The 27,156-nt window shown below is 53.8% G+C and overlaps 9 protein-coding genes across 9 annotated transcripts; 5 read left to right on the forward strand and 4 right to left on the reverse strand.

Annotated features, from left to right (window-relative positions):
* Window positions 1-1,112: 1,112 nt before the first annotated feature.
* Window positions 1,113-2,039, reverse strand: ACO1O0_007472 (uncharacterized protein; the record flags this gene model as incomplete). The annotated part of the gene is made up of 1 exon (XM_083196845.1): window positions 1,113-2,039. One exon carries the CDS (start codon window positions 2,037-2,039, stop codon window positions 1,113-1,115), a length of 927 nt encoding a protein of 308 aa, XP_083048053.1.
* A 1,644-nt stretch (window positions 2,040-3,683) lies between these two features.
* ACO1O0_007473 (putative serf family protein) lies at window positions 3,684-4,016 on the forward strand (the record flags this gene model as incomplete). Its single annotated transcript, XM_083196846.1, has 3 exons — window positions 3,684-3,746; window positions 3,831-3,915; window positions 3,985-4,016. The coding sequence occupies 3 exons, from the start codon at window positions 3,684-3,686 to the stop codon at window positions 4,014-4,016; spliced, it is 180 nt and encodes a 59-aa protein (XP_083048054.1).
* Window positions 4,017-4,501: 485 nt separating this feature from the next.
* On the reverse strand, window positions 4,502-5,511 carry ACO1O0_007474 (cupredoxin domain-containing protein; the record flags this gene model as incomplete). Its single annotated transcript, XM_083196847.1, has 2 exons — window positions 4,502-4,875; window positions 4,938-5,511. 2 exons carry the CDS (start codon window positions 5,509-5,511, stop codon window positions 4,502-4,504), a joined length of 948 nt encoding a protein of 315 aa, XP_083048055.1.
* Window positions 5,512-7,775: 2,264 nt separating this feature from the next.
* On the forward strand, window positions 7,776-9,022 carry NOP15 (rRNA-binding ribosome biosynthesis protein NOP15; the record flags this gene model as incomplete). The annotated part of the gene is made up of 3 exons (XM_083196848.1): window positions 7,776-7,803; window positions 7,863-7,952; window positions 8,007-9,022. 3 exons carry the CDS (start codon window positions 7,776-7,778, stop codon window positions 9,020-9,022), a joined length of 1,134 nt encoding a protein of 377 aa, XP_083048056.1.
* A 1,250-nt stretch (window positions 9,023-10,272) lies between these two features.
* Window positions 10,273-11,282, forward strand: ACO1O0_007476 (uncharacterized protein; the record flags this gene model as incomplete). The annotated part of the gene is made up of 3 exons (XM_083196849.1): window positions 10,273-10,764; window positions 10,820-11,240; window positions 11,269-11,282. 3 exons carry the CDS (start codon window positions 10,273-10,275, stop codon window positions 11,280-11,282), a joined length of 927 nt encoding a protein of 308 aa, XP_083048057.1.
* A 2,366-nt stretch (window positions 11,283-13,648) lies between these two features.
* ACO1O0_007477 (uncharacterized protein) lies at window positions 13,649-14,461 on the forward strand (the record flags this gene model as incomplete). Its single annotated transcript, XM_083196850.1, has 1 exon — window positions 13,649-14,461. The coding sequence occupies one exon, from the start codon at window positions 13,649-13,651 to the stop codon at window positions 14,459-14,461; it is 813 nt and encodes a 270-aa protein (XP_083048058.1).
* A 6,091-nt stretch (window positions 14,462-20,552) lies between these two features.
* ACO1O0_007478 (transcription factor domain-containing protein) lies at window positions 20,553-22,881 on the forward strand (the record flags this gene model as incomplete). Its single annotated transcript, XM_083196851.1, has 3 exons — window positions 20,553-21,144; window positions 21,203-21,289; window positions 21,350-22,881. The coding sequence occupies 3 exons, from the start codon at window positions 20,553-20,555 to the stop codon at window positions 22,879-22,881; spliced, it is 2,211 nt and encodes a 736-aa protein (XP_083048059.1).
* Window positions 22,882-24,541: 1,660 nt separating this feature from the next.
* ACO1O0_007479 (uncharacterized protein) lies at window positions 24,542-25,717 on the reverse strand (the record flags this gene model as incomplete). Its single annotated transcript, XM_083196852.1, has 2 exons — window positions 24,542-25,589; window positions 25,641-25,717. The coding sequence occupies 2 exons, from the start codon at window positions 25,715-25,717 to the stop codon at window positions 24,542-24,544; spliced, it is 1,125 nt and encodes a 374-aa protein (XP_083048060.1).
* An 816-nt stretch (window positions 25,718-26,533) lies between these two features.
* ACO1O0_007480 (Dabb family protein) lies at window positions 26,534-27,058 on the reverse strand (the record flags this gene model as incomplete). The annotated part of the gene is made up of 3 exons (XM_083196853.1): window positions 26,534-26,689; window positions 26,776-26,886; window positions 26,990-27,058. 3 exons carry the CDS (start codon window positions 27,056-27,058, stop codon window positions 26,534-26,536), a joined length of 336 nt encoding a protein of 111 aa, XP_083048061.1.
* Between the last annotated feature and the right edge of the window lie 98 nt (window positions 27,059-27,156).

Genomic DNA, 27,156 nt, shown 5'->3' on the forward strand with positions numbered 1-27,156 from the left:
AACCGACTGGGAAGTAGATGCCAAACGGGCAAGTGAAAGGTTGGCTAAATACCCCTCGATATCGACACCCGATGCAGGACAAAGGGACAAAGAGACGACAACAGCGTCTGCCGTGTAGTGGTAGAGGAGGAGAGGGGGACGCCGAAATACAAAGGGAGGCACGATCTAATGTGGCGATGTTTATTCCAAGGAGCCCTTGTTCCTCGCATTCATCCGCCTTTCAAGTCCAGTCTAGCGCCAGTCTCCAGGGAAACCTTGAAACACCACAATCAAGCCGACATCATCCAAAGAGACGCACAAAGAATCAAGTACAGTACGACGATGCGGTGCGCAACGGGCAGTCGCTGATTCCACCTACGTCGGCTGGTAGCTGATGGGGAAAGATTGGGATCAGCGGTGATGACGATGATTTTGAGAGGCTTCTGCTTGTAAAACGTCACGCTGTCGGAGTAATTTGCGCTTGAAAGGCTCGGGGGGGTTGTGGACGAGGTTGCGAAGTTTGTTGATTTGGGAAACAGAGAACTGGAGGTATGGTGACTACCTGGTAGTAGCTCATGACAAGAATGACTAAGCCAATCACCATCACGTGATCGCCATGAGACGCCTATTCAGGTGGAGCAAACCTGGAAGCTAGGTACCATTACGTGTTACGATGATATCAACAAACCTATTCGATGGTATTAACAAGGCTACATCCCGAAACACGATTTATTACAGCTCGAGCACTACTAGTAACTTCGCTCTTTATGCTGAGCTCGCCTCCTACGTCACCTGGAGGGCTTTCCTTTGCGGCTTTAGCCACCATCGTGGCTGAACGCCCCCCTGGTGTTAAAGCGAGACCAGTGTGATAATTTGCACTGTTACGGCGGACAGCGGAACTTATTCGTGGTTTGAAGCGAGCTGAGCAAAGTTGAACTTGAGCAATTGTACTGCGGTACACTTACACAGAGATCTAATAGCCATTCCTTGTCCCCCAGGCCTGAACTGAAGATTGGGTATAAAACCAAACATAAAAAGCAAAAAGACGCCATAAAGCTCCTAAAACGCCACCAAGCTAATTCTGCAGAACGTTCCTCGGCTCCGGTTTCACAACAACCCCCTCAACCTCTATTTTATTTGAACTGCACAACTGTAGTCGGGGGATCGTCGTAGACGCTGCTTGTAGCGCGCACTACGATCCCAGGACCACCCGTGTTTCGTCGGTTGTAAGGGTGGTCAAAGTCATTCGGACGTTGAACCTCTGGATTGATCGGGCTCCTCTGCGGCTCATGATGGTCCTCGCGGCTGAGGGAGGAGACTGCGGACGGCCGGCCAATGTGGCCATCGGCACTGTGGTCATAGTCGTCCCCCTGGGCCGATTGATTATTCTCGAGGTCATTGTGAGCGGAAATGGGATTGCTGATTGTGGGGCGAGACTGTTCCTTACCCGAATCCCTCCTCCCGAAGCCAAAGAAAGCCCGCTTCGGCTTCTTATAAGGTCCAGAACCGGAGAAGCCTTCGGACTTTAAGTAGGGAAGCGACCCTTCGGTGTCATCTGCGCCGTCAGAGCGGACGACGCGAACATTCTTCCCCTCGGTATAGTCGTGGAGGGCAAAAGTGGCGAGGACGTTGAGAACGCCAAAGACGAGGTTGAGAATTCCCGAGGCGAGAACAAGCTGCCACCAGGCCTTGCCGATATCATCGGGCTCGGCAGCAGAGTTGTTTAGCTTGCCCATGGTGTTGCAGCCGATCATGATGAGCGCAAGCCCGAGCCAGCCCAGGCCGCAGTGCGAAGAAAAGGCGGGCCAGTGAGCTCGGAAGAAATCCTTAGAAAAGGCAAAGGGAAGCTCGGAGAGGGCCAGGAAGAGGGCGATTCCGCTCATGAAGACGAGGGAAGCCGCGTCGAAGACGAAGTAGGGCTTGCTCATGTTGATCTTCACGGCTAGGACCCAGGCCGAGGCCATGACAGTGGCAAGGCCAATCAGCGTGAACACGCGGAGGACCTGCAGAATGATCATGCTAACACCCTTGTGGGCAAAGCCTCGAAGAAAGCCGAGCATGATGATCAATTGCGGTGATGATTGTTCTGTGAAGGATGAAGGTGCTTGACAATTTAGCGAGACGATCGTCACCGTACTTGTAGTTGCGCCACACTCACGGTATAATGACTATGATGGTAGCGGCGTGTATGTAGAGTGAATGTGTAGACGATCGTGTTCGTGAGTACGATGCCGTGTAGATGAAGACAAGCAGCAGGATGATTAAAGGCTGCAGAAGGGAGTGAAGGAGATCCCAGACCAGCTGTGACGAAGGGAGGGTTGATGTGACACGGAAGGAAACAAACTTGACAAAAGAAACGATGAGAGAAAGCTGGAAGGAAAAGGTTAGTAATAGTGGTCACTCGTGAACATGATTGTCGAAGTTCTCAATAGGATGTGGCAAGTGGGAGCCATTGTTCTTTAATACCAGAAGAGTTCGCCATTGCCTGCCATTCACAGCGGTGCCCCTGTGGTCTGTATGAATAAAGAATAGAAGCAAACCCCTGTCTGTAACACGGGATCGACTCAGGAACTGTATTCAGGCCAAGACTCGAAGAGCCGACAAGCTCGCGCCTTCAGTGTTTTCACAGGGGCCTGTTCCCCAACAAGGCCGCATGATTTGGCTCATTCATCGACCAGCTGAGAGACGCGACAAGGTCAACTTTGACTCTAAAGCGCGTCGTTGCACGGGCCAAAACTAAGCGTTTCATGGCCGCATCTCGCTGGCCATGAAGCGTGGGCAGGCAGTGGCATCCCGAGGCATGGTCGGGCACCGACAGCCAGTCCATCCACGACACTCGCCATTTTGTCGCCGGGCCCGGCGCAAACTGAAGTGGAGCCACCGCGGAAGAGCCTCAAATGGGGGTTCTTGGGCGATTTGACAGCTGTTGAAGTAGCGCGGCGAGATTTCGTGGTTGAGGAGTGTCAGCGGGTCGATTGGACGTCGATGGACGGCAGCTGTTTCAAGCCCGTCTGGAGGCGCCTACTGGAGCAATACCTATGCAGGGCCCCGACTCCAAGACAGCCATGACTGACAATCGCATCGACTCCGTGGACCAGGAAAATCTAATAGAACGTCAAGAAACGTGGACAGCCGAGAAGCGAGAGCTGCTGCGGTCGTTGAGAGTCGTTCACGCTCATTTGGAGAGAGCAAGCCTAGAATTCTGGTAGATTCGGGGTTCGCCAGCGCTGTTCCCCCCCGGAGAGGAGCCAGTACATTCATGAACCACTTGGCCGAGATCATGAAGCGCCTACAGCGTCATCGGAGACTTCTTCAAGGATCGCCAGCTAATGATGGCTCGATGATGCCAGGCGCTCTGGATCAGTGCCCTGATCCGAGGTTTTCCAGTGGCCTTTTTGGGGCCTTCTAGGTCGATACCGACTCAGGGCGGCCTCCCTACGCACCCCCCCATTGGCTGCTGCAGCATCTCAAAGTCAGGAAAGGCACAGCCTCAGGGAGCCAGGCCTTGTGGTTGCACCGAGACGGTCCCGCAACTGGGCTGCTGGAGCCTCTGATCGTCTTTTTTTACCCGACGCCCTCATTTTCTTCTCTTGGAAATCTTCCCAACCTGGAACCCAAGCCCAAGCATCTATCGCCAATCCATCCACCAAACACCCCACAACTTTTTTTTCCGGCGACCCGCGAACCCCCCCAGCACCTACACCATGGCCCGCGGTAACCAGCGCGAAAAGTCCCGTGAGGCCAACCTCAAGAAGCAGGCGTCCCAGGTAAGCGCCCTCCCCCTGCCTAGCGATTAGACGCCACGCTGGCCGCGACCCTAAGCGCTGACCGATGGGCGCCAACGAATATAGAAAAAGGGCAACAACATGAGCGGCACCGAGATGCAGCGCGCCAAGGAGGCCGCCGCCGACATTATGCGCCAGAAGCAGGCTGCCGGTTCGTTTCCCCTCAGACTCTCGCCTTGCATAGCAGAAGTGGTTGAAGCTAACACAGGTTGCGCTGTAGCTGAGGCCAAGAGGGCGGCCGAGAAGAAGTGATTTCCCGACGACGCACCGAGCTCGCATCACAGCCGTCCAAGAGGCTACGAGAACGAACGACAGCACAACACCGGCGCAATCGAGGGTCATTTCCAGGATAGCATAGGCGAAGGGGGAGTACAATTTAATCATATTTTCACGGAGCAAAACAAATACGGCGTGGCCTGGCAGTGAGTTCTGTGGCCTCCCAGACCAATATCAGCCCTGTTCCGCCACCTCCGGATTTCTATCTTTGCGTCTTTTTCCCAGGCACGAACAAGTGAAGATGACCGGCTTGCGCATTGCAAAGAGGTTCGTGGTGAATGTCATTAATTGCGTCCAGAAATTGTACGACCCAGCCATACATGTACATAAATCTACCCTTCATTCCAGCGAAGCATTCTCGCCTCTCAAGCAGCAGCCGATCCGTGTAAACCCCGATTTGCCAGCAACCCATTGGAAACAACCCCATGCCCCAGTCGGCAGCGCAACTCACCCGCTTCGGATTAGCTAGTAACGCCTGCCATTCTCACGGGCAGAGAACCCGCCTGGCCACCCCAGGAACCGAGCCCCTGGGCATCAGCGGCCGGAAAGCCGCCAGCGCTGCAACTGACCACGCAGAGGCAGCTGCCATCCTGGCCGACGACGCCCTGCCCAGGCGTAGCCCCCTCGCCGCCAGTCTCCTGCCCCTGTTCGGGCTGCTCGCCCCCTTGTTCTGTTCCATCAGCAGGAGGCTCACCTCCGGTGATCGGAGTCCCCCCACCTTCGCCATTCTGGGCAATGGCCTTCTCCTTGAACGCGGCCTGTGTCTTCTCCTTGGTGGGGTTGATGGAGAAGACCATGCCAGAGCCGCAGTGATTGCCTGTCTTGCAGTAGAACCCTGAGGGGGACTGTTAGCCGCTTGCTTGAGAGGATGAGAGGAATATGGAGAGAAGAACTTACAAAGGGGTTCTCCGGAGGTGACCTGCATGGCGACCTGAGGAGGCGGGACGACAGTGTTGTTGGGGTTGGCCTGATGGCCAGTGTCCATGCCGCCCTCGAGAGCCTCGCAGGGGGCGTCGAAGCCGGACTGCGTGACCGTGTGGTTCTGGGCGAGGAACTCGAAGATGACCATGTCACCAACGGGGACATTCTCCAGCTGATCGGGCTGGTAGACCAACCCTCCCGGGCCTCCAACAGTGACGGTGTGGGTGGCCGCGGCGGCAGGGGGAGTAGCCTCGCCACCAGGAGGAGCAGTGACGGTCTCGGTCACGGTGATCTTCTCATTGTAGGTGGTCTTCTCAGCCCCCGCACCAGGGTTGGCCCAGATGATGATGACCTCTGTCTTGGAATTGGCAGTAAAGCCACTCCCCAGCAGTTTATCGAGCTCGGACTGGTGCCCTTCCTTTCCCTGTGCTAAATGCCCATCACGGGCGTCCAGTTCCACGTCTCGGCGGATGGGTGGATAGGTGTTGCGGACTCTGCGGGCGAGGGACAATGGGGCGAGACCCAGAGCCAGTGCCGTGGAGAACTTCATGGTTTTGCGGTTGGGGCCCGACCAAGGACTGAAAGAGATTGATCTATAGGGGTATGTATAATTTACAAGCTAAAAAGAGAGAGCGTGTAGTAGAAGGGTATCGACCAAGCGATGAAGACAGATTACTAGCGAGTGCCTGCTCGTGAAGAATCGAATGAGAGGCCTGGGGGTAATGGAAAGAGTGGAAGCGTGCAAGACAACTGAGGGAAGAGATTGGACGAGAGATGGGAGGAAACAGAGTCTCGATACAGTCAATGGTGAAAGAGAGGGTTTATATTGATGCCCTCGTCATGGCTCATCAGTGACTGGGATTACCAACTCCCATTCATCTAGTCTGCCCAGAGGGGCTGAGCAAAGCTTGTTGAAACGAGGCCGTAACGGTGTCCCTCCTGAAGCGCTTACATTTTGAAGGTCGGTATCTTGAGCATCCGGCCAGCAAATGGGGGGAGGTGGCGATGTATGTTGGAGAAGTTGAAGAGGCGACTCAGGTGAGGAGGTTGTTGTGCCAGATGCGTCTCGGGTTGTGTTTGGGGTCATGTCGTGAAGACCCTGGTCGATACCCCCGACTGCCCCAGAGCACCCCCATCGGACTCAAGTCGGTTCTGGATCTATCCGTGACCCAGTGCACCGGCAATTGATTACCATTCAGAAAACTCTAAATACCAGTATTATTGCTCTGACACCCTGGCGGTGGCCAAAACCGCCATCACCATGCTGAAACCGGATGTCTGCAGCCACTGCGCTCTGGTGCCAATAATTCAAGTCGGAAAGTAGGCACTGGAAAGGGGAATAACAGTTTTTTTTTTTTACCAATCATTTTTACAAGTGATCTCATGCCTTACACTGCCCAACAACTTAAGCCCTCCATCAGTAAGGGCGTTGTAATCCAGACTAAGTACAAGGTTGATACCGCGACGCAACTAATATGCTAATTTCATGTCGTATGATCTAGGCCTTCCTCTTACCCAAGGCCTTTGGACCTTTTAGGCATTGCAGTTATTCTGGTATTACAGTTATTCTGGTATTACTTAGTGTACCTTGCCAGTCTGTCATTGTAACTGTGTTGCCTACCAATTCCGTTTTAGCCAGACACGCGAGTTCCAGAATAGGAGTAGACGTACCTAGATATGTCAACCATATCCTCAGCATTATGAAAAATCTCCCTGTTTTAATGCATCACTAACCCCAGAGTGAGCTACGCCATAAAACATGGCCACATGACATGCGATAGGGGATGCTGTCGTCGACTAGGTACTCGGAAGGTCCCAAAAGATAGCCAGCACAGACTATAACCATCACCCTTGCGATGACTGTGGTTTCTCGTCTTGTTGAGCTTGTTGTTGCCCTTCAAATAGCCCAGTGTAGTACCCAGCATAGTACCAAGCCATAAGAAGCTTTTTGAGATTCTCATCCCGCACTGCACGAATTGTCAGCCGGTTTCAGGGTTTAGTGTAAAGAAATAAGGCATGGGAAAGGCTAACCTGTTCCTAGAAGGGCTTGTGGGGGAGGTCCCGGTGGGACGTGTCCGATCCCATGGCTCTTCGTTGATGGGGTCTGCTGCCCATCACTGGGAGCCAGATCCTCCCGGGCAGCCGAGGCATTATCTGTGTTAGGGACAGGGGGTTGCTTCATTCTGAATTCTTCCCTTAGCAATACATTCCACAAGAATACGGAGGAGGCTCTTACCTCGAAGTCGCAGCGGCTTCTAGATCCTCCAGGCTACCCCCCTTGGCATGAATGCTGTGATATTTCTGCGAATCGTCAGCTTAGAACAAGTAACAGTTGAAGCCATATAGACTCATACCTTATATTCATCCAGTGCTTCATTCCATGAATCAATAAGCGCGGAATCATCCCAGACTTCCTCGTGGCTAAGCGCCTCTTTCCCGTCACCCATTTTGATAGCGGGGCTGTACCCAGGGGCCCACTCAACAGAAGTTCACAAGAGGAGAAAAATGAAATTATCTTGGAGAAAAAGTGTATGGATAGAATCTCAATCATAGGCGCAATATCTGAAGATGGGGGCCAGCTGAAGCTATTACAAGGCATGAGTTCCTAGACTAGGTCCAGGATGGCGAGTTAAAGCTTTAGGTGGGCCCCACGACACGGACACAGGACCCTGCCCCACCGTCCGATAGCGATTAGATCCCCCCAACCCCTCACCGCTCTGGCCAGTGGCAGAATTCCGTAAATTTTTGGTTTTCTCTGCGCCGAGAATTTGCGAGAGCGACCTGACCAAGCAACAACTTTTCGACACAGCAAAGATGGCGCGCGAATTGAGATCCCGGAAATGTGAGAGAAAACACTTGCGAAACCACTGTGTCTCCTTCTTTCTAACTTGGATTTTTTAGCGGTCTCCGAGACCAAGAATGGTGAAGCGAAGCCCAAGGTCGTCGAGGAGAAGGCAGTCGAGAAGAAGGCAGTGAAGGGCAAGCGCAAAGGTGAGTCGATGTTCTGGCCCATTGCGCGCAACCATGCTAACTGCAAGCAACCAGCCCCTACTGAAAGCGATTCTCCGATTCCCCGAAAGCTCCAAAAGGGAACCAAGAAGACTATTGCCAAGGAGGATGAAGAGAAGCCCGCCGTAACCAAGGCGGCCAAATCCGCCAAATCCGCCAAGAAGATAGAGGCCCCCAAGGCCGAGGCTGAGGAGCTGGAGGTTGGCAGCGCATCGGAGTCTGAGGAGGAAGAGGTCGAGGTCCAGACTCTCGTCGCCGAGCTTGATCCCGAGGATGAGGACGCGCCCGAGGAAGATGCTGTGTACAAGCCTGGTCAGCCCGTTGGCAAGATCCCCGACGTTTCGCAGGCCGTCGAGAAGGTTGCCAAGTCCAAGTCCGATGGCGAGCCCGGTGTCATCTACATCGGCCGCATCCCCCACGGTTTTTACGAGCACGAGATGAGACAGTACTTTTCCCAGTTCGGCCCCATCACCAAGCTCCGGCTATCACGCAACAAGAGGACCGGTGCCAGCAAGCACTTTGCCTTTATCGAGTTCGCCGAGTCCACCACCGCCGAGATCGTGTCCAAGACGATGAACAACTACCTCCTCTTCGGCCACATCCTCAAGTGCAGGACGATCTCCAAGGAGCAAGTCCACGACGACCTCTTCAAGGGCGCCAACAGGCGGTTCAAGAAGGTGCCCTGGAACAAGATCGTGGGCATGAAGCTGCAGAAGCCCCTCGCGGAGGCTGTATGGGAGAAGAAGGTCGCCAGGGAGCAGAGCAAGCGGGCCAGGAAGGCTGATAAGCTCAAGGCTTTGGGGTACGAGTTTGATGTACCTGGGCTTAAGGATGTTCCCGCCCCCGGTGCTGTGCCTGAGGAGGCAGAGGAGGAGGCCAAGGTCATCGAGACCCTCTCAGCAAATGGAGGCGACGAGAAGGAAGTGGAGGTTGAAGTCAAGGAAAAGGTGATGACGAAGCCCGCCAAGACGGAGGTTGAGAAGACGATATCGGTGCCCAAGACCAAGAGTAAGGGAGCGAAGTCTGCAAAGTCGAAAAAGGCAAAGGCGTAAGGTTACAGCTTGATTCTAGTACATATACATATTTCCTGTTTGGAGCACGAATGTCTATGAGGGTTGATTTCTACGAGCAAAAATTTGCACTTTGGTGGTGAAATGTATGCACAGAAGCGAACCCGCAACGCTCATGAAAAAGAGGAGCAAGAAGCGGGATTATAACAGGCTGCTTTTCTACTTCGCACAAATTGTGAATAAGCCACGGTAGTCATGATCTTGTTCATAGTAGTATGCTTGGCGAAGATGGTTTGTAAGATGAAGAGAGAAAAGAGGATATTTGGCGTGGCTGGGGAGGTTTTTGGGGGTGTTCCTGAGTGATGACTAAGCGTTGGTGGTGGATCCACTCCTGGATAAATGGACGCCCGGGCTCCTCCACCTAACATCAACATAAAGTCATTCCACATCTAGCAACGATCATGTGCCATGCCACCCAATCTTCAGTCCAAGACTACACCGCGATTAGTACGACAATTTTTCTAGCCTTCTTTGTGAGTTGAAACATTCGCAAAACACCTATATTCAAAGGTCGGGCGACAGAAGAACCTCGACCCTAGATGGGGTCAGAATGTGATAGGCACAAGGGCCAAAGGAAGATGCTCGTATAGAGTGTTGCGAGGCTCATCGTCCTTGGCTATGGAGCATATAAATGCAAGCAGTCAGTTCTGAGGATTTAAACCCTCAAGGGTTTTGAGTCTGTCGATCCTCAGGGATCTAGAAGCTGAGGAAGGCCCAGCTGAGCAAGTCCCTGAGTAGATAGGTGTTAATCAGCCCCGGCGAGCATCGAGGGAAATTCAACCAATCTGCGCATAGCAGGGGGTTTCTTGTCTCTAGGATATGTTCGTCCCCCGAGGCTCGTTCTCCAGCTGTGTGTTCAAAGGGCCATGACAACTTCATCTCTTTATATAGAGATAAAGATATATGGATCCGCATCGGCTAATATTCAATGGCATATGATTGCAGAGAGAATTGTAGCCCCAGTAGTTACTCAATAGCAACTGCAGACGCTCAAGTACGTCTTATATAGGTACTAAATTCTCATTGCATATGGTGAAGTGAGGTGAAAGTGAGACTGACACTAGGAGGCTAGAGCTTCTCAAACCGTAGTTGTGGCTTGTAAGTTGTGAGCGTCATTTCACATCCTCACCCTTCACCTAACACCTTCGTCCTTCCCTGAATTTTCGTTGTCAACTCTACAGGACTAGATCAGCACCGCAGAGAGGACAACTCTAGCCGATTGCCGGCGAAAAATGCCCCCGTCTCCCACATATCTCGAGGACTGGTGGCTGACCAGCGGCCATGAAGCGTTGGCCCAGCTGGTCGATCGCAATGGTCTCGGCCTCTCCCCTCGTGATGTGGGCTTCGCTCAGGCAGCCCATCGCAAAATCCGAGCGTTTGACAATAACCGACAATTGCAGTCCCGGTTGCAATCCGACTGGCAGGCGGATCTTGAATCCCAACGCATCGATTTCGAAGCGAACCCACGCAAGAGGCTCAAAGAGGCAGCGCAGGAGATTTTCAAAACACCCCAGGATGGCGAAATTAACAGTAAAGAGGCTCTTAAGGGCTTAGGTTTCTTGGACGCTGCTGAGATCCGCCGTATTCGCCTACTAACAGCCACTCAGCTAGCCTTGGCCCTGGAGCTGAGAACGAGCGACGAGGAGCAGGCCCAGATCATCCGAGAGCTTCACCGTACCGCTTCCAACCGATATGCACAATTTCACATGGGCTTCCGAGCTAGCGTAAGCCCTGCCTTTACTGATTCAAGATTCCATAGCTGATATTTTGTCCCGCTAGATTCTCATCAACACCTTGGGTCACAGCGACAAATGCCCCGACAGTACAATCGAGATCATGGCTCTCATAAACGCACTCTTCCCACCCGACGTGCACCTGGAAGACTCCGAAGACTTTGATCTTACTCCTTATTCGCCCGGCCTTCGTGACAACATTCGATTCTCCCTCTACGAGTTCCTCATGGGCGATGACCCCTTTTCTGAGAAACAGCAAGAAGCAATCCGAATGAAACTATTACGCTGGTGCGACATACCCGATTATGAAAAGTCTCGAGACGCTTTGATGCGATATATGCAAGAGGCTAGGAAACTGGAAGAGGTCTGCCTCAAAGGTCTTGATTCCGCCGAGCGCCATTCAACAGCTTTGTCCGAGCCCACCTCCCTCAGCACGTCCATGAACACGACCTCTGATGGCTCTTTCAGTGCGGATTTAGACCCATCATTTTCCAGCCATCGCACAATAGGTAGCATGGCCTACAACACTCAAAACTCAAGTTCGTCGAGTCATAGGGTCTTGTCGGCCCCCCCGGTTCCCAACGGACTCCTGGCGGGGGTACCAGGAAGGGAGATTTTGGGAGCCCAAACAGATATGGCGGCGTTTGCTGGACATTTATCAAATTCACAGTCTGATACTTCTCTTCCGAGCCTCTCGGCAACGGAGTTCGACCAGCACCCCTTGGCGCGAGACCTGGACATGAGCTTGACTGAAAAGGCAATTCTCGGCCTTCTCATTCCTAAAGAACTCTCCAGTTGCAGCCTGTAGTACAGCTTCGACAGTGAGGACACGGATGACGAGAGCGCTGATTCTGTGCCCCCTATTAAAGACCGTGCTAAGCGGCACAGGAGGTCGCGTCCCCGGACGCCCAAAGACGGCCAGGCGCCAACATTACCATCCATTCCAGAGACACCCAAATCCAACATGACGCCGAATATGTGGAATAAATTTGCTCGTCGAATGCGATCAAGATCACATATCCTCGACACAAAGTCTCAAGCTCAAAGGAATAGCGACGAGTTTCGGGGTGACCGCAGTATCATACCACATCCTGCTCCAGCCAGGAGCAGGCCATTACTCAAATCCCAGATCTCCAATCCAGAGTTTAAGCCGACTAGGCATGTGTCAGAACATTCACCAGCGCCCCTTGAGTCCCCCAAGATGACCGAGGGAATATCTCCGGCCGGGCTCACACTTCATAGGCACTCGGCGATTTCCGCCTCGGGTCCCAAGCAGTCAACAGCCACAACACCGCGACAGCTCAAATACGTCTTGGCCCAGCCTCGCCTCTCACCAATGGAGTATACCCGGATGTATCTTATCGAAAGATCTCTCTGCAGCAAGGAGAATAGGCCATGCGAGCTTCCTGCGCCAAAGAAGCTTTGGTTTTGGACACCGCGATGGCAAAAGCTTTTCATCCTTCCCCAGATTCCTTTCAACATCAAGAGGCGAGCAAGTGTAGGAATCTCGGACTCATCAACCCCGTGGCTATTAGACAATGCAGAAAACATCACTAAAGAAATCTCCCCAGGCACCCGATGCCCCCGACTCTCGCTGCACCTCGATTCCATGGCGTCCCTTTTACCTTCTATTATGGACCTAGCGGCCTGGGAGAGTTCCCTGGGGTCTCCTCGTGAGGTCTCAAACGACGAACCAATCCAGGAACAGCAGAATCGCGAGGACTTGAAGCATCAAGAGTGTCGTCAAGTTTCTATAAATTTGTCCGAAGATAATGTACCACCATCCGATGAAGGACTCAATACTCTTGGAGAGGATTTGCAATCTGGAGACCGCTTCCACGATGTCGAACTCACTATCCCTGGATCCAAAGCACCGGAGAAAGTGCCTTATGAACCTCAATTTCCTTCCCAGGAATCATCTGCTATTAATATGGACCATGTGGACCAACAGCTACTCGAAGCATCATCGATGTACTCACAAGACAGTGGGAAGACTGTTACAGCCAGCAAAAGCGATGTCCAAGCATTGTCTCCAGACATATTAATCCCTATGGGAACTACCAAGGTGATGAGCACTGAGCCAACAAACCAGCATAATGGAGAGGATGGCTCTCTCTCCGCAAACTTCGAGTACAGTCCTGTCTCAAACGCATCAGACGATATTTCGACACCGCTGGCACGTTTCCCACTAGGATCAAGCCACCCTCGCTATTCCGCATTCCTCCGTCAAGTTATGAGTAGTTCAGGAAGAGATCTACACTTAGAGGACGCCCACCTGCCGCAGCTCAGCACCTCTAATTCCACGAGGTCTATGATTGCCGAGTTTCAACCTGCTCCTCTGAAACTACGACAGCACGATTCACTTGTTATACAGAACAAGGAGAGAAATTTGGGCTCATTGGGATCTTTAACGCGCAATACAAGTATCCAGACAAAGGACTCCGATGAAAGGGACCAGACTGGTTTAGAACCCGGGAAAGACGACACGTCTCCCACAATCGAGGTCAATTCCCCCACTTTACGTCGAACTACAACCAAGATTAACCCAGAGGTTCAGTCAGATCAAATGTTTTTCAATATCAGTCCCAACGAGCCATCTAAATTTACTCCCAAGAGCAGCCAGCGAGCCAAGCTGCCGCGCGAACCGCAACACTCCCCCACAATCCCCGGGTTCGAGCCTTGCCATGTGTCGTCAGAGGATCCGGATACTTCTTTTACTGGGCCTTTGGTTAGAAAAATGGGCCATAGTAGGAGGTTTGGGGTTGTCTCATCCAAAGCGCAAAAGTCGACTGGTCGCCAACCTGAGCCGCAGCGGAGTCGTACTCTACCAGATGTCAGCGAAGATGAGATCTCCACACCCCGTCTAATTCGAAGCATGGCTAGTTTAAGGCACCATGACTCCGAAAGGAGCTCCTTCTCCTTGGAGCGGTCCAAGAGTCGCGGTGCGCTCACCATCCTCCCCCGCTCCGAAGCACGCTTCTTCCCCAAAGACTCGCCGAGCCATTCTGGTGATGTCTCTACACCGATGAGCCCCGGACCCGGGAAACTGAAGCACGCTATCGAATCACGCTCATCTTCACTCCGATCGAATATGACCACGCAGGAACGGCTCTCGCAGGGGCATCTTCAGCCTGCCAGGCCTGGGACACCCTCCCCTAACAATACCCCCACGGGGAAGCACCGCATAGCATCCTCTACTTTTGGCAGCCTCTTCCGGAGACGCGTTCGAAGCAAACCTCTCAGGACAGTCACAACCCCAACAACACACTGGAGGCCGTTTGAGGTGCCAATGGAAGAGCCTTCCTGCTCACCCCCCTGGGACCAGGACCGGCAGAGGCTTGGGGGCGCAAAGGAACAGCGCGCAGTATACTTCAAGCAAAAGGTGGAAAGAGATGAGTCGGAGCGCAGGGCATCCCGTGGTAGCAGGGACGAATGTCAGCTTCGGCCAAAGTCCTCTCGCGAGTCACTCATTGACATCAAAACGGCCATTGACAACTATCCTGGCCCATCGATGCCCGACGCACCTACATACAAAGACAAGAAGCCCCAGGGCTTGGCAGTTGAAACTACAATGGCTAACAGACTGCGTAAGCCGCAGAGCGTCAGTTCTGGACTGCGGACTGCATTTCGGAGGGGGGTAAGGAGGGCCAGTCTGAGCAAGATTGTGGTGGATGAGGAGGAGAAATGAGGGGAGTGGCCCATTGCGGAGAAGATACTACATGTAGGTAGGTATCCACGTAAGACTGCAAGCACTTATTATTACCCATGAACACGCTCGAGTCTTGACTCTGGATTAAGCTGTAACCTGGATCTCTCTCAAGTCTACCAAAGACCCGACTCGCATCAATTGAAGTGTCCCCATAGCCCTCCCCTATTGATAGCCGAAACGTCATTTCACCAGAAAGGGGATCGATTTCGCCATCGAGAAGATTGCAAACGCCCGTCGATACCGGCGCAAGCTGCACCAATGCAACCCCATGCGGCTCTCGTGATGGCCGGGCCACCCATCTCAATGACGACCCTGCGAGTCTCTGCACGGGTAGGTAGGGATCGAGTACGGAGTATATAGATAGTAATAATACTTCCCGCTCTGCCCACCACGAGGCCACATGCTCGACCACCACTTACCAGAGGCTCGGCGTAGCGAATCGCCCGACACCCACACGGCCTTGTGCCGATCACCGGCTGCGTGTCTCGGCCGCCCTCCATCTCGGGATGCCCTTTTCTCCTGTTGACGACGGGACGAGAATGCTACATTGCTGTCTTTGGAGAATTCGATGACCGGCCCTGGGGTCTATGTGCCGGCCTTCCCCCCTCTCCTTTCAAGATGTGTAATCGGGGATGCGGCTTTCGATCATCGCACTTCGGTCATCATGCCATTTGTGCGCCAAGCCGCTTGGAGGGCACAATACCATCATCATGTGCCATGCATGCATGCAGCATGGGCGAACATATCGCCCCAGACAGGGGGCGCCCGCATCGCAGCGACGGTTAAACATGACGCTTTCAACTTGCCGGGTTTCCTGTTCTGGCCGGGATTGGATACTGACAGAGCTGAACTTTGCTTGGAAGATTCTCACATGGTCATCGATACTTGCGCCAGAACATAAAAATTATTACATATTTCGCAAAAGCTCGGAGACGGCAGTTAATGAAAAATGACAAAGCGACCTCACTCTTGTTCGTGATACCCTAGTGTCCGTGTAATAGGCTGCACGCGGCACACCGATACATTCGCCGCCGGGAAGAGGTCCCAACTATCGTCCCAACTTTCACCCCAAAGCCCCAGAGCCCTGGTGCGATGCCACTAGGAACAATGAGCCATTTTGTTGATCTCCAGGCCTACGATTTCTGGATGAACAGTAGTTGTAGTATTGTCCCTGGTCATGAGCCACCTTCAATAGCGTCCGACAAATGTCCCTGTCAGAGGACGTCGATATTGGTTTGTTTACTATCTCAGCATTCCCTCTAATACTATGGGCGCATTACCATGCTTATTATATGAGTATTATACTTAATACCATGTTTTAACCAGAAACATAGAATCAACGGGAGAGGCCGAAATTGCATGTCCGTAGTACACGTAGAAGGTGTATCACAAGATAGACGAACGTCGATCTACTAAAGTGTCCGGACGGTGAAGATTGCTGAAGGGTGTCGACACATGGATGGAACGCTTTGGGAAACCTTGGAGCAATACGAGACCCCTTTGGTCCATTTGGCGGGAGTCCGTTTCACCGCATTTTGTCGTTCGCACTACTTGGGCCTTGGCTAAATCGACGGTTCCCTGAAGTGGCGCACAGCGGGGAACGGGAGATGGCCTGGCTATACGGAGTACCTACTTGACCCTGTACTACTACCACCAACTCCAGTCTCCAGAGTCCAGACCCCCTCCGGACTGAGCTCCGTGGGGTCCGACTCGTCGGCGGTTCGCATCGTTGCGACTTATGAGTAGACACTGTCAATGGCTGTTGTGTGTATGGCATCTCGTCGATCCAATCCGCCCTTGAGGCTTGCTTCTAGAACCACACAGGAGGCCCGCATTGCTTCGAAACTCCATGCGAGATCCAGCAGTATGGTACGGACGCTATCCGGATACCGCATATTATGCTCTCGGGGCTCCATGCAGGTCTCCACGTCCACAATCAATGGACGCTGACTTCCAAGGGTCTTTTTGAAGGCAGAAGAACTCCAGAGCGCTGATGTGTGACATCAGTCCCTGCAGACTGACTTGGCGCGCATGGTACGGAGTATACGTATTTGGATTCTATGGGGAGCATGGGATGGGCTTCTCGCCTGGCGGGCAGTGCAGAGTAAGCCCTAATTGTCCACGGTCTGCATTAGTAGGGAGCCAGCCCATCAAGTCCTGGTGAGGCGCCCAATGTCCTGCCTCGACGAGGAGTATCAGTAATATCAGATATTATGGATGCCGTAAATGATGCGATGTTTAGACAAGGGTAGTAGTAATATCTCCCGTCGCCCCCGTTGAATTCCCCCGTACAGAGTACAGAGTGCATCTTCAGAGCCCCAGACCGAGTCCACTCGGGTTTCTCGCTTCATCAGTGGGATTGAAATACCCCGTCGATCAGCCTGCCAACAATGGGGACGTTACACTAAGAAGCTGTCGGTCGCTGGCAAGGTGTGGTAAAGAAACCCTGTGAGAAGACTCGAGAGTTTGGTCCAACAGCCAACCACTTTGGGTCGTTTTGCCATCTTTCGGGGGGCGCCCGCCGCATAAGATTCCCTGTTTCTACCACATTTTGGTCTTCCAACATAGTTCGAACACAACCCCATCATTAGTACAGATCAACGGCACAAAAAACAAGTGCATTATACTTACTACTTCGTAGTATTGGGCGAGAGTTTTCGGAAACATGCACTCGTAGAGGGAGCAAATGAAGTAAGGGTTGGCACTACGGGGCAGTTAGCAAAGACTAGCGGCATCCTCCAGGGCGTTTTTTGTGGCCTGCAGAGGTCAACAGACGGCAACTTACATATCCGTCAGGTCCCCTGCTGAACCGCTATTGTCCAGTAATTCAATCGAGTTCCGCGTCCAATCTTCGTGCCACCGGGTAAGGGGATAAAGCTCAAAGACGGGATCTTCCATAATTTACCCCGGGTTTAAGAGGGTCCCAACTGCGGCGTGGACTCCAGCCAATATGTTTTGCTGCATCCCGGCTGATTCGGGGTCGCGTTCCCAGGTGACGACTTGACCAAGCCCGGTTTAAGACCAGTTCCCTGCCGACAGACCGGCAGTTGGCTGGACTCACCGAGAGATCTAGATTAGCTAATAATTAGGTACCGTGCTGCTGATTTGCTCGTTCTGGACCTTGGCGAACTTATTCAGCTGGCATTCGTCGGGTTCCTGTACGTAGGAATACCAGGGAGTTGGAGAAAGCATGGTACGCAACGCACTGCCCTCAAAATTGAGGTTCCAAGCTCACAGATAGCACGCACACATGGAAGAGTGCCTCTTGCTATGACTCTGCATGCTTCTCTTGCGTTTGCAAGAGATTTGCAATTGATGATCCCATATCCACATGGTTGGTTGAAGTCGTCCCGTTCTTCTCAAATTACTGGCAGATGAAAGTCAGCCCGCCGGCCCGCCTGGCACTTGGCGACCTGGAGGGCATCCCGGGTGGCCGATATACCCCGGTCGTGCGCGTGGGGGTAGGCTTTGATTGACGAAACGCCACCGCGGTTCACTCCGATGACCGGGTGAGGAGATTCTCCTCTGGAGACTGGAGTGTGGCCAGATGGGGAGCACCCTTGTTGACTTGTCCTAACAGGACCTTGTGCCGAAACCAAGCCGCCAACATGTGGTCGCAAGATCTGCGGAGATTCTGGAGATTCTGCCACACAGAAGACTGAGCTCCGGGCATGCCGCATATCCCCATGTTGTGACACCATGTACATATTGCATGCCCCATGGCTTCCGTGCTGTCAGGCCAGCGGAATATGCGGGGAATCAGGGCGATTGTCGACCACAGAGTGTCAGGATAATTTGATTCATTAGCTTGACCAAGCATTCGGTCAGCCCAGGCGTGATAATATGTTCCAACTGCCGGGATTTCTAGTCCTAAGGATGGCTGTTCTGTTAGCAACTCTTTGTTTTGAGTCCCTGAGGCGAACTCAAGGTGAAGCCCTCGGTAGAGGTTGTGGTTGACTTGGTACTTTGCCTGGGTCACTGCTGCAAGTCAAAGCTAATGGTACCCTGTGCTGCAACCCGAGTGTTGTGTGCGAGTAGGGTGGAGGGAATCGTCTCAGAATGACATGTGGGATCAGAGATGGAATTATTTCTGAACTGGTACCTATCAGATGGCCATTGCCTCAAAACTGTCAGGTAGGCGTACAGTGCCACTGTGTATGCGGGCACGGTGACATCTGTGGGAATTTTCATGGAAGGCACAGTGTCTTGGCACCTGCCAACGTCAAGAGAATCGAGGCGTCCCGTTTGCACTTTCCCCAGGTAGAAATCTATCCGTCGTCATTATATCCAAAACCGACGGGCCGGCCAATAAGCTAGGAGATAAGCGTTCATGCCCAAGATCTCCAATATCTCCATGCCAATGACCCAATCAAGGTGACTCCTGAGAATCGACATGCGCCTCGCTGTCCGCGATGCAGCCAGCCCACACAGCATGCGCATACCATCAATGATCAGTCAGTTATTAGACCCAGCCCGCAACGAAGGATTTGAAAGCCACGGACGCCACCACGACACCCTCGAGAACTGACCGTTTTTATCATGATATCATGCCACAGCCATCGGCATTGTCGTGTGCGTCTTGTCTCGCAGAGCCTCGCTTGATTGGCTCCAGGACGGCTGATTTCTCAAGACGCCATCGAGGAACTTGCTGAACCTTCTACGTACGGCAAGGCCGCAAGACAGCGATGACCAGGTGCGGATAACACCGGATGGGAATGTGCAGTTTTCGATCCAGCCTACGCCTACCCAAAAATAAACTGCCGAGTCAAGGTGAGGTCAAAAGGTTGCGGTTCTTGTTGAAACGCCAAAACGGATGCATCCATCCGCCGTGTCCAAATGTGACTGGGGAGCCAGAGCCTCATGCTGACATCTTCGCGCGCATGGTACTACATGGCATTGCTCATGCCATACAGTCGAAAAAAAAAGAAATCCCAGACACGATAGGAATACTCGTATCCGTACAATTCATACGCATGACTGTGTCTCGACTTGAGCGGAACTCGACATGGCAACAACAGTCGCAGACATCGCAAAAATCCATGGCTGAACCAGGGGCACGGCTCAAGCTCTCGAGAGTGGGTGGAGAAACGGGGCGCCAAGGCTCCTAGGCCAAGCCCCCTCGTTCAAAACGCACCAGACGCACCATGGCATCGCGGACCCGCAGTTCAGTACGGAGTCCAAGTATCCGTATCCGCACGCACGACGAAAGCCAAGCCTGGGCTGGCCCAAACACCTGCACGCTCGCTACTACGAGCTAACAATTTGCCATTGACGCTTGGTGCACGGGAACCACGGCACAGCCAGGCACCTCGTCAACGTGGGCAATGGACGCCCACGCCCACGCCCACGCCCACGCCTCCATCGTCCTACCCACTGTAAGGTACTGGGTACTGGGTAGTACTCCTACAGCGCCGTTGGGGAAACGGCCGGGGGCCGTGGTGGCACTGGAGACCGGCCACTGGTGCACCTATTAGTGGTGCAGTGATGCACTGGGGTCCCAGCACTGCAGCAGGCGGGATCGGCTCTGTTCGCGACTCGCCAGCAGCCAGTGGCACCTGGGAAGGCCTACTGGGCTAGTACTATGTAGCAGCAGCATGGGACGGGGAGCTCTTCAGGACCCTGGCTCGCTCCTGCCACAGCAGCCAGACCTGAGCCACCAACAAATAAGACCTCCCCACCCTCTGCCCCTCCATCAAGGAGCCCTCTCTCTTTTCCCTCCTCCCCTTCATTCGCGATCTTCAATCGCTTTCGCCTGTCCTGGGCGACCGCAGCATCGACCGTCAGCCGCCCGTGCTGTGTCTGTCGATGGATGGACACATCGTAATAGCACATCCCAACCCAACGTCCCGAGCCAGCCCGCCCGCCACCTTCTCCACCACCACCACCACCACCGCATCTCCTCCCACCTCCACCTATCCGCCCGCAGCCCATATCAACCCAATTCATTCACCATCTGAGAAATTCGTCCAGTCTCTCCCGTCTCCTTGCTTGCCGGCCACCTGAGGGCTTAGCGGTATTAAACGGGCGCCTTCCTAGTCTTGCGTTGGCATGTACGTGCTATCGACGCGCAATGGATCGTGCGCTCCCCATCGTGTCGAGCGTGGGCGACTTCGCCTGGACCGACACCAGCAGCTTGTCTCCGGATGAAGGAAATCGCGACGCTTCCGTGGCCCAGGCAACTCATGCTATGGACATGGCCTGGGGCGGTCCAAACGGGGCACCTCAGATGCAGGGAGGACAGCTATCCCCAGCGAGTACCAGCATGGAAATCCCGATAGACAGCTCCTCGGCGCCGACCATGGCCAACTCTGCATCGCCGTCTTGCGAGGAATCATGGGTCTCTGGGAATCCCGAGCAGGAAGAGGGCGAGAACGACGTGCATTGGGAACAGGGTTCCGACGATGTTCTGACTGTTCCCAAGCTGGAGCCGGTGGAGGATGACTTCAACTTCGACGACTTGAAAGCGGCACCGCTGACACCTGCTGTCGCCGCTGAGCCATCGGCCAATGCTCAAGTTAAACCGAAACGACCCAGAGGCAGGCCCAGAAAGCATCCCCTAAACCCCCCTATCAACACCAGCAAAGTCACCAAGGGAAGGTCGAAGACAGGATGCATTACCTGCAGGAAGCGAAAGAAGAAGTGCGACGAAGCCAAACCGCGGTGTAGGCACCCTTCATTTTCCTGGTTTCACCGATAACCGTACTTACAGCTACTAAACAGGCATGAACTGCGAGAAGAATGCTGTGGTCTGTGAGGGCTATCATGAAAAGCAAATTTGGAAGAGCGGCAAAGAAAGGGCCGAAGAGGGTATGTTTACGTTTTCAACCTTAATTATGCCTTGGCATGCACAACTGACTCGGATACTAGATCGTATGAGGCGTGAGAGTCTACCTAGCATCACTCTGCACCCGCTTTTCCACGGAGTTGAAACGACGGAGGATCAGATTTTCTGGAAGCACTACATTAATAACTTTAGCAATGTGCTTACTGTCGAGGGCGAGGCTAGGAATGCCTTCAAGGACATCATCTTGCACCTGGCCAATCGTCATCAGGGCCTCATGCACTCCATCCTGTCCGTCAGCAGCAAGCACATCGACTTCGATGCTCCTTACGGCGCGAAGCTTCTTCAGGAGAATCCGGCCACAAGTCGGCAGGCTCTCCAAGAGAGATCGGACCATCACCATGACGAAGCCATGAATCGTTTCCATGAGGACTTTGCCAATTCGGTGGACAAGGATGATCCTGAATATCAGACCGAGGAATACCAGACCATTCTGTCGGCCAGATACGGCCAGATCTTGTGTCGCCTGCTACAAACACGAGCAGAGGGGACCGCAACTGGGGAGCATCGCCTGCACCTGCAAGCTTTCCAGACCTTGATTGAGGATTCTCCACCTCAGGATCCAACCTTTTATACGTTTATAACTGAATTCTTTCAGTATCACATCTATGCGGACGACCTTTTGTGGCACCCCGATACCCGGGCGAAGCGTCTCTCGTCAGACGACTGGGAGCCCGTTTCTCCAATCCAACCACCCCGACTCTTAGGTGTTGGTGATGGGCTCTTAAAATACATGGCTACCATCACTGCACTTCGGAACACCATCCGCGAAAATATGACGACGTCGAATGATCCACCAGTTGACTACCTCATGCTCTTCCACGCAGCAGAAATTAACACGGCTATCCAGGACTGGACACCGCACTGGCCCTCCGGTGACAGCCGAAACCGTGTCGGTCTTCTCTACAAACAGATGATGTTCATCTACCTTTTCCGAACCATTTACCCGCCATCCGCATCAGCTCGCTCAGGCCTTAGTGGACTCTCGTCGATGCCTTCCTCCTCCGCGTCGACGCCCCAGCGCAGAGCTTCAATGGCCGCCAGTATCGTCTCGACGGCATCTGCTCCCGTCTTTGGCTCATCTCACGGCTTCCAAGGACTCTATCTGCCGCACAGCTGCCCGTCGTCCCGCAATCCATCAAGACAAAGCTCCATGCATGAAGGCGACCCACGCGGTTCTCACCCAGCAGCATTCGACTTCTCGGGAGCATCATCCCCGCCTCCGAAACGCCGCCCAGCCCTAGATGACCCCCGTCTTATCAGCGCTGTGGATGAGTCACTAAACCTACTGGAGTCCTTCAATCCTTCCGAACCTGCGCAGACCTTGCTTCTCATACCCTGCGTGCTAGTAGGAATCGCCTGTTTCGATCCAGACCGTCGAGAGCGAGTCCGCAAGGCTGTCCGGGCCGTCCGCGGGTACACTGGGCTTCGCAATTGCGATCGCGTGACGGAGCTACTCGAGGAGGTCTGGGCCCTCATGGATGAGGGCGACTGGGTGGCTGTCTGGGATTGGCAGGCCGTGGCCAGACGCATCGGCATTGATGTTCCCTGCACATGAGTGCACCACCCTCATATTCTGTCTCTTCCCAAGCTCGCCGCCAGTCTGCCAGCAGGTATAACTGCTTTGGCGCCTGGCCTTGGAGCTCAGAGACGGTTCTGACAGCAATTTCGACGATAATCGACGCGTCAGGGCCACGTCGCCCGCCCCTGGTCCTATCGAGGCCGCGCCAACCTTCAGCGAACATTATACTCTTCCAGAGGGTCCAATATTTTCAGCGAGGCAAGCCTGAGCACCGGCCATACCCACCAGCAACCACGAGCTGCTCAGTCACGGGTTCTCAGCCTTCTGGCCCCTCAGTGATTCCCCACTTCGACCAACTAAACTTGACGACGCATGATCCAAATCACGAGAATTTCACTACAGCGCAGGATCTGATGAAGCATTTTCACCTTAGCATCGTTTGATATATTTGGTACAAGGAGGTTAGAGGGGAGTTAGGGGTGGCGTTTGGCATTGCAGCCGCATTGAACTGGAGTGACGATCTGACATGGATAGCATAGATGATTTTGGCGTTCTGGGATGGGCCAAGCAGACGCGGACATGTACATCTCGATCGGGAGTGAGATATCCTGTCCATGTATTCCCTCTATTGTTACCTCTCAGCTCTTCATCTGATTCCAAGTCCCTGATATGCCTGTCAGCCACGAACAATTAAAAGCAGTTGTCTAGAGGCCTATTCTCTGCCTTCAATATTCCTGTCCTGTTTTTATTTTTGATCCACGCTACGTTACATCTGCAGTCTACTTTTTTTTTTTTTTTTTTTTTGATAAACTGTGGCGAAGTTGGGTTTGCCTTGCTGCTGGTCGAGGTTGTGGTAAGCACATTCGGCCCGCATGAGCCAACGCGCATATTATGCCGGTTTCGCAGAAGCTGAAGCCCGACGCTCAGGGACGTCTTAGCTGTCTGTGCCTTTCAATGCACGATGGGCGCACGTATGTAGCTCATTTTCCAATTGCTGTGCGGGTTTTTGTACTGCACCCACGTTTAAGGAGGGTCGGAAGGGCGTTACCCACGCATTCAACATGCCACCCGTGACCTGCCTTAAGGGGGCGAGGAAGGGCTTGGGATGCATGGTTCAGCGCATTCCGCACAGGAGACTCTACTATAGTAGGTATGTGGTTGCCTAGGTAGCAGTGGGATGGCTGGGCGCAGATAGGGATATACGCTGGGTACTGAGTGATTTCCCACTGTTCGTCCGTAGACAGACCGAGACGACAGGATGAACATTCAAGAAGGAAGCAAGGAGGATATGCCATGTTGTATATGGGTTGGTACAGAGGGGGGGCATCTACCTGATATCGTGAACAAAGTGAGATCCTAAGGCCATGGAGATACTAGTTTCACGGCAGCATCAACAACGAGGTTTTGACCCTTCGAACGACACAATTCGTATTATTTCAAGGACCGATCACTTAATCCGACCGTCCTTGAGATACAGGTGCACAAAACACTCTTGGATACAATACTAAGTCCTCACAGTGCCGGAGCGCACATCCAGCTTCCTAAAGATAAAACAAGACGCCGAGTTTGCCTCCCATTCCCAAATCCCTGGCTTGTGCGAACATTGATCAATACAGAAACAAAAATGACGAGCTGAATCAATCAAATAGCCGCCGATGCCCCTCGAGACCTCTTCTGTTTTTTTTTGTCCCCACGATCAATCCCGCTTTTCACCCTCAAAGTAGAACTTTCCAAGGGGCTGTCCTTCTTTTCCGGAGCTACTCAGAGCCGATGGTCCGGCAGTGGCTTCACCATGATCCAGCTGCTGGACAATGGTCTCGGCCGTCTCCCGAGCCTGAGGACTCGACATAGGGATAGGGCCCCGGAAGGTGGTATCAACGAAGCCTTCCGGTCCCGTGGGGGTACCATGGGGGTGGTCAGCGGCAACACCATCCATCATGCGAGCGTCACGTCGCTCCTGCATCGCAGTTGCTGTCACGGGTGTGTCGCTACCGCTTACCATGGGTATGTCACGATCCCGTCTTATCTCGCCGAGCCCAGCTTGCTGTGCGGCGGCGGCGTTTGGTACCGGTCGCCGGTGGTAGATTGGCCCCGAAACGGTGCTGCCGGCGCCCTCGCCGAATCCAACAAGCGATGCGGAGCCGTCGTCGCTCATCCGGTCGTCGTAGCCGCCGTGGCCAAGCCTGTCCAGGTCCTCATCCATAGCGTCAGGATATGCCCCCATGCTCGCCACTGATTCCGCCTCGCGGTAGTTCGTATCCGTGCTGAGCATGTCCTCGTCGCGCTCGCCGGCCGTGCCCCGCATCTCAGAGCCCTCGCCCACATGGCTCTCCGTCGCGCTTGCGGTGCCCACCGTGCTCATCTTGGTGACGGCCACGGGCTGTCCATTGCCGTCAAAGTATGCAGGCGTCAAGGGGTGCGTCGGGGGGTAGTTGGTGGGGAACCCCGTCGAGGTGGGCGTCGTCTGCGGTGACAGGGACGATGTGCCGCCTCCGACACCGCCGCTGGGATTGTGCGGAGGAGCACGGACGGTGGACACACGTTCGAGCCCGGCGAGTCGGGAGATACGGTCGGCTCGTTCAGCCTCAAGGCTGGTCGTGGAGGGGCTGTGCTGGTGGCCGCAATCCAGGCCTGGGCCTTGGGGAAAGTGGCCGCGGTGGCCGTCTTTGATGGCGGTCGTGGACAGAGCGCTGAGGGAGGTGGTCGTGCTGGTTGGAGTGCCTCTGTTCAATGTGAGCTCGAGTCTAGGGACAGGATGCAATGTCAGCTCGGCGCATGGCCAGGGGAGAACGCACGGCATCTCAGACGGGGTCTCTGGGTTGGACCCCGGGGGAGGCAGGTTGGTGAGGGTGGGGTGTGACGTCTGCGCCATGGCGGGCGACTCTGGATCGGGCCGCGACCTGGTATGCAGGGTATGTGTGACCGTCAGGTTTGAAAGTGTACAGAGTGTTGCTGATGATTTATATCGAGACGATCGAGGATAGGACCCTTGATGCCGTTGGTGTGGGGGGCAGGTGGGAACTGCGATTCGATATACGTGCGGTATGCTGCTATGTCGGCGACTTAACTAGCGACTTGACTGGCGATGAAGACCAGAGGTATGAGGCGCCAACACTGTGAGCACACGTGAACACTAACGACAAGATGGGAAATCCAATAGTTGAAGTCGGCACCGTCAACGTGTTGGAGGGATGAGAAATATTGCAAAGACAAACAGATTGCATGCGAGGCGGTCTAGAGCATGGTGGTTGCGGGTTGCGGCCTGTTGCAGCATTGCTCCATCACCACAGGGCATCGAGAGCAGCCCTGGGCAGGCCAGCAACAGCTCCATGGGGAGGCTCCAAGAAGCACTGGCGCGGGCGGCTCCTGCCCGCCACGGTCGATCTCAGGCGATCCTATGACGTATTGGCGGCCCTTGATTGGCTACTACGCGGGCAAGCTACTCTTTCCCCCCCGAGACCGCAAGGCCACCCTTGGCCCCTAGGTGCTCCGTGCTCAGCAAAGCACGAAATACTACGTACTACTACTAGGTTCTCTCTCTAGTACGTACGAATACTACAATGAGATATCAGAATTCGAGGTCAAGTAGCCTTCTTTGTGCTCTGTCGTATATCAGAGGTAGTCTTCTGCATGAATTCTACCTAGTAGCAACACTCATGGCCCATTGTCCATCCGCCTCTGTCCCTAATCAGAACACTCCGGGCGTGAAGTCAATCACCTGGGCCTTGGCCAGGTTCGGGAAGTGCTTCTCCAGGAAGGCCTTGTGGGCAGCATCTTCCTTGACGTAGTACTCCCTGTCCTCGGCAGACTCGAACTCGACAATGAAGATGTGCGTGATGCCGCCCTAGAGATTGGCCAGCCCATCGTCAGTTCCATCTATCCCACTAGCGTTGGAGGCAGCTGTTGTGGACAAAAGCAAGCCTCACTCACCTGCAGCCCCTCAATGCTGTTGTCCTTGCCTCCGACGGACGACTTGATGTACGGCTTGTTCGTCGCCGGATGGATGCACTTGTCCTTGAGGGCGAACATGTCGTCGAACAACTACGCCGCTCTCTTGTCAGCTGCCAGGGCCCCTCCCGTTTGCGCACCATAGGTGTACTCTGTGGGCGACGCCAATATGGGGGCCCGGATAAAGAGCTCTTACCTCCTTCGCAACCTCAGCCGAAACCTCGGCCTTGGGCTGGAACATGACAACGTGGGTGACTGGCGCCATTGTTTGTTTTTTGTCAGACGGATATTATTGTGCTTTGCGTTTTTGGGTCGTTTAGGAAGAGTTGAGAGTTGACAATAGAGTTGGATGCGAAATCGGCG

The sequence above is a fragment of the Amphichorda felina genome, assembly GCF_050947745.1.
Source record: "Amphichorda felina strain 45539 chromosome Unknown scaffold_7, whole genome shotgun sequence".
In the NCBI taxonomy this organism is placed as follows: domain Eukaryota; kingdom Fungi; phylum Ascomycota; class Sordariomycetes; order Hypocreales; family Bionectriaceae; genus Amphichorda; species Amphichorda felina.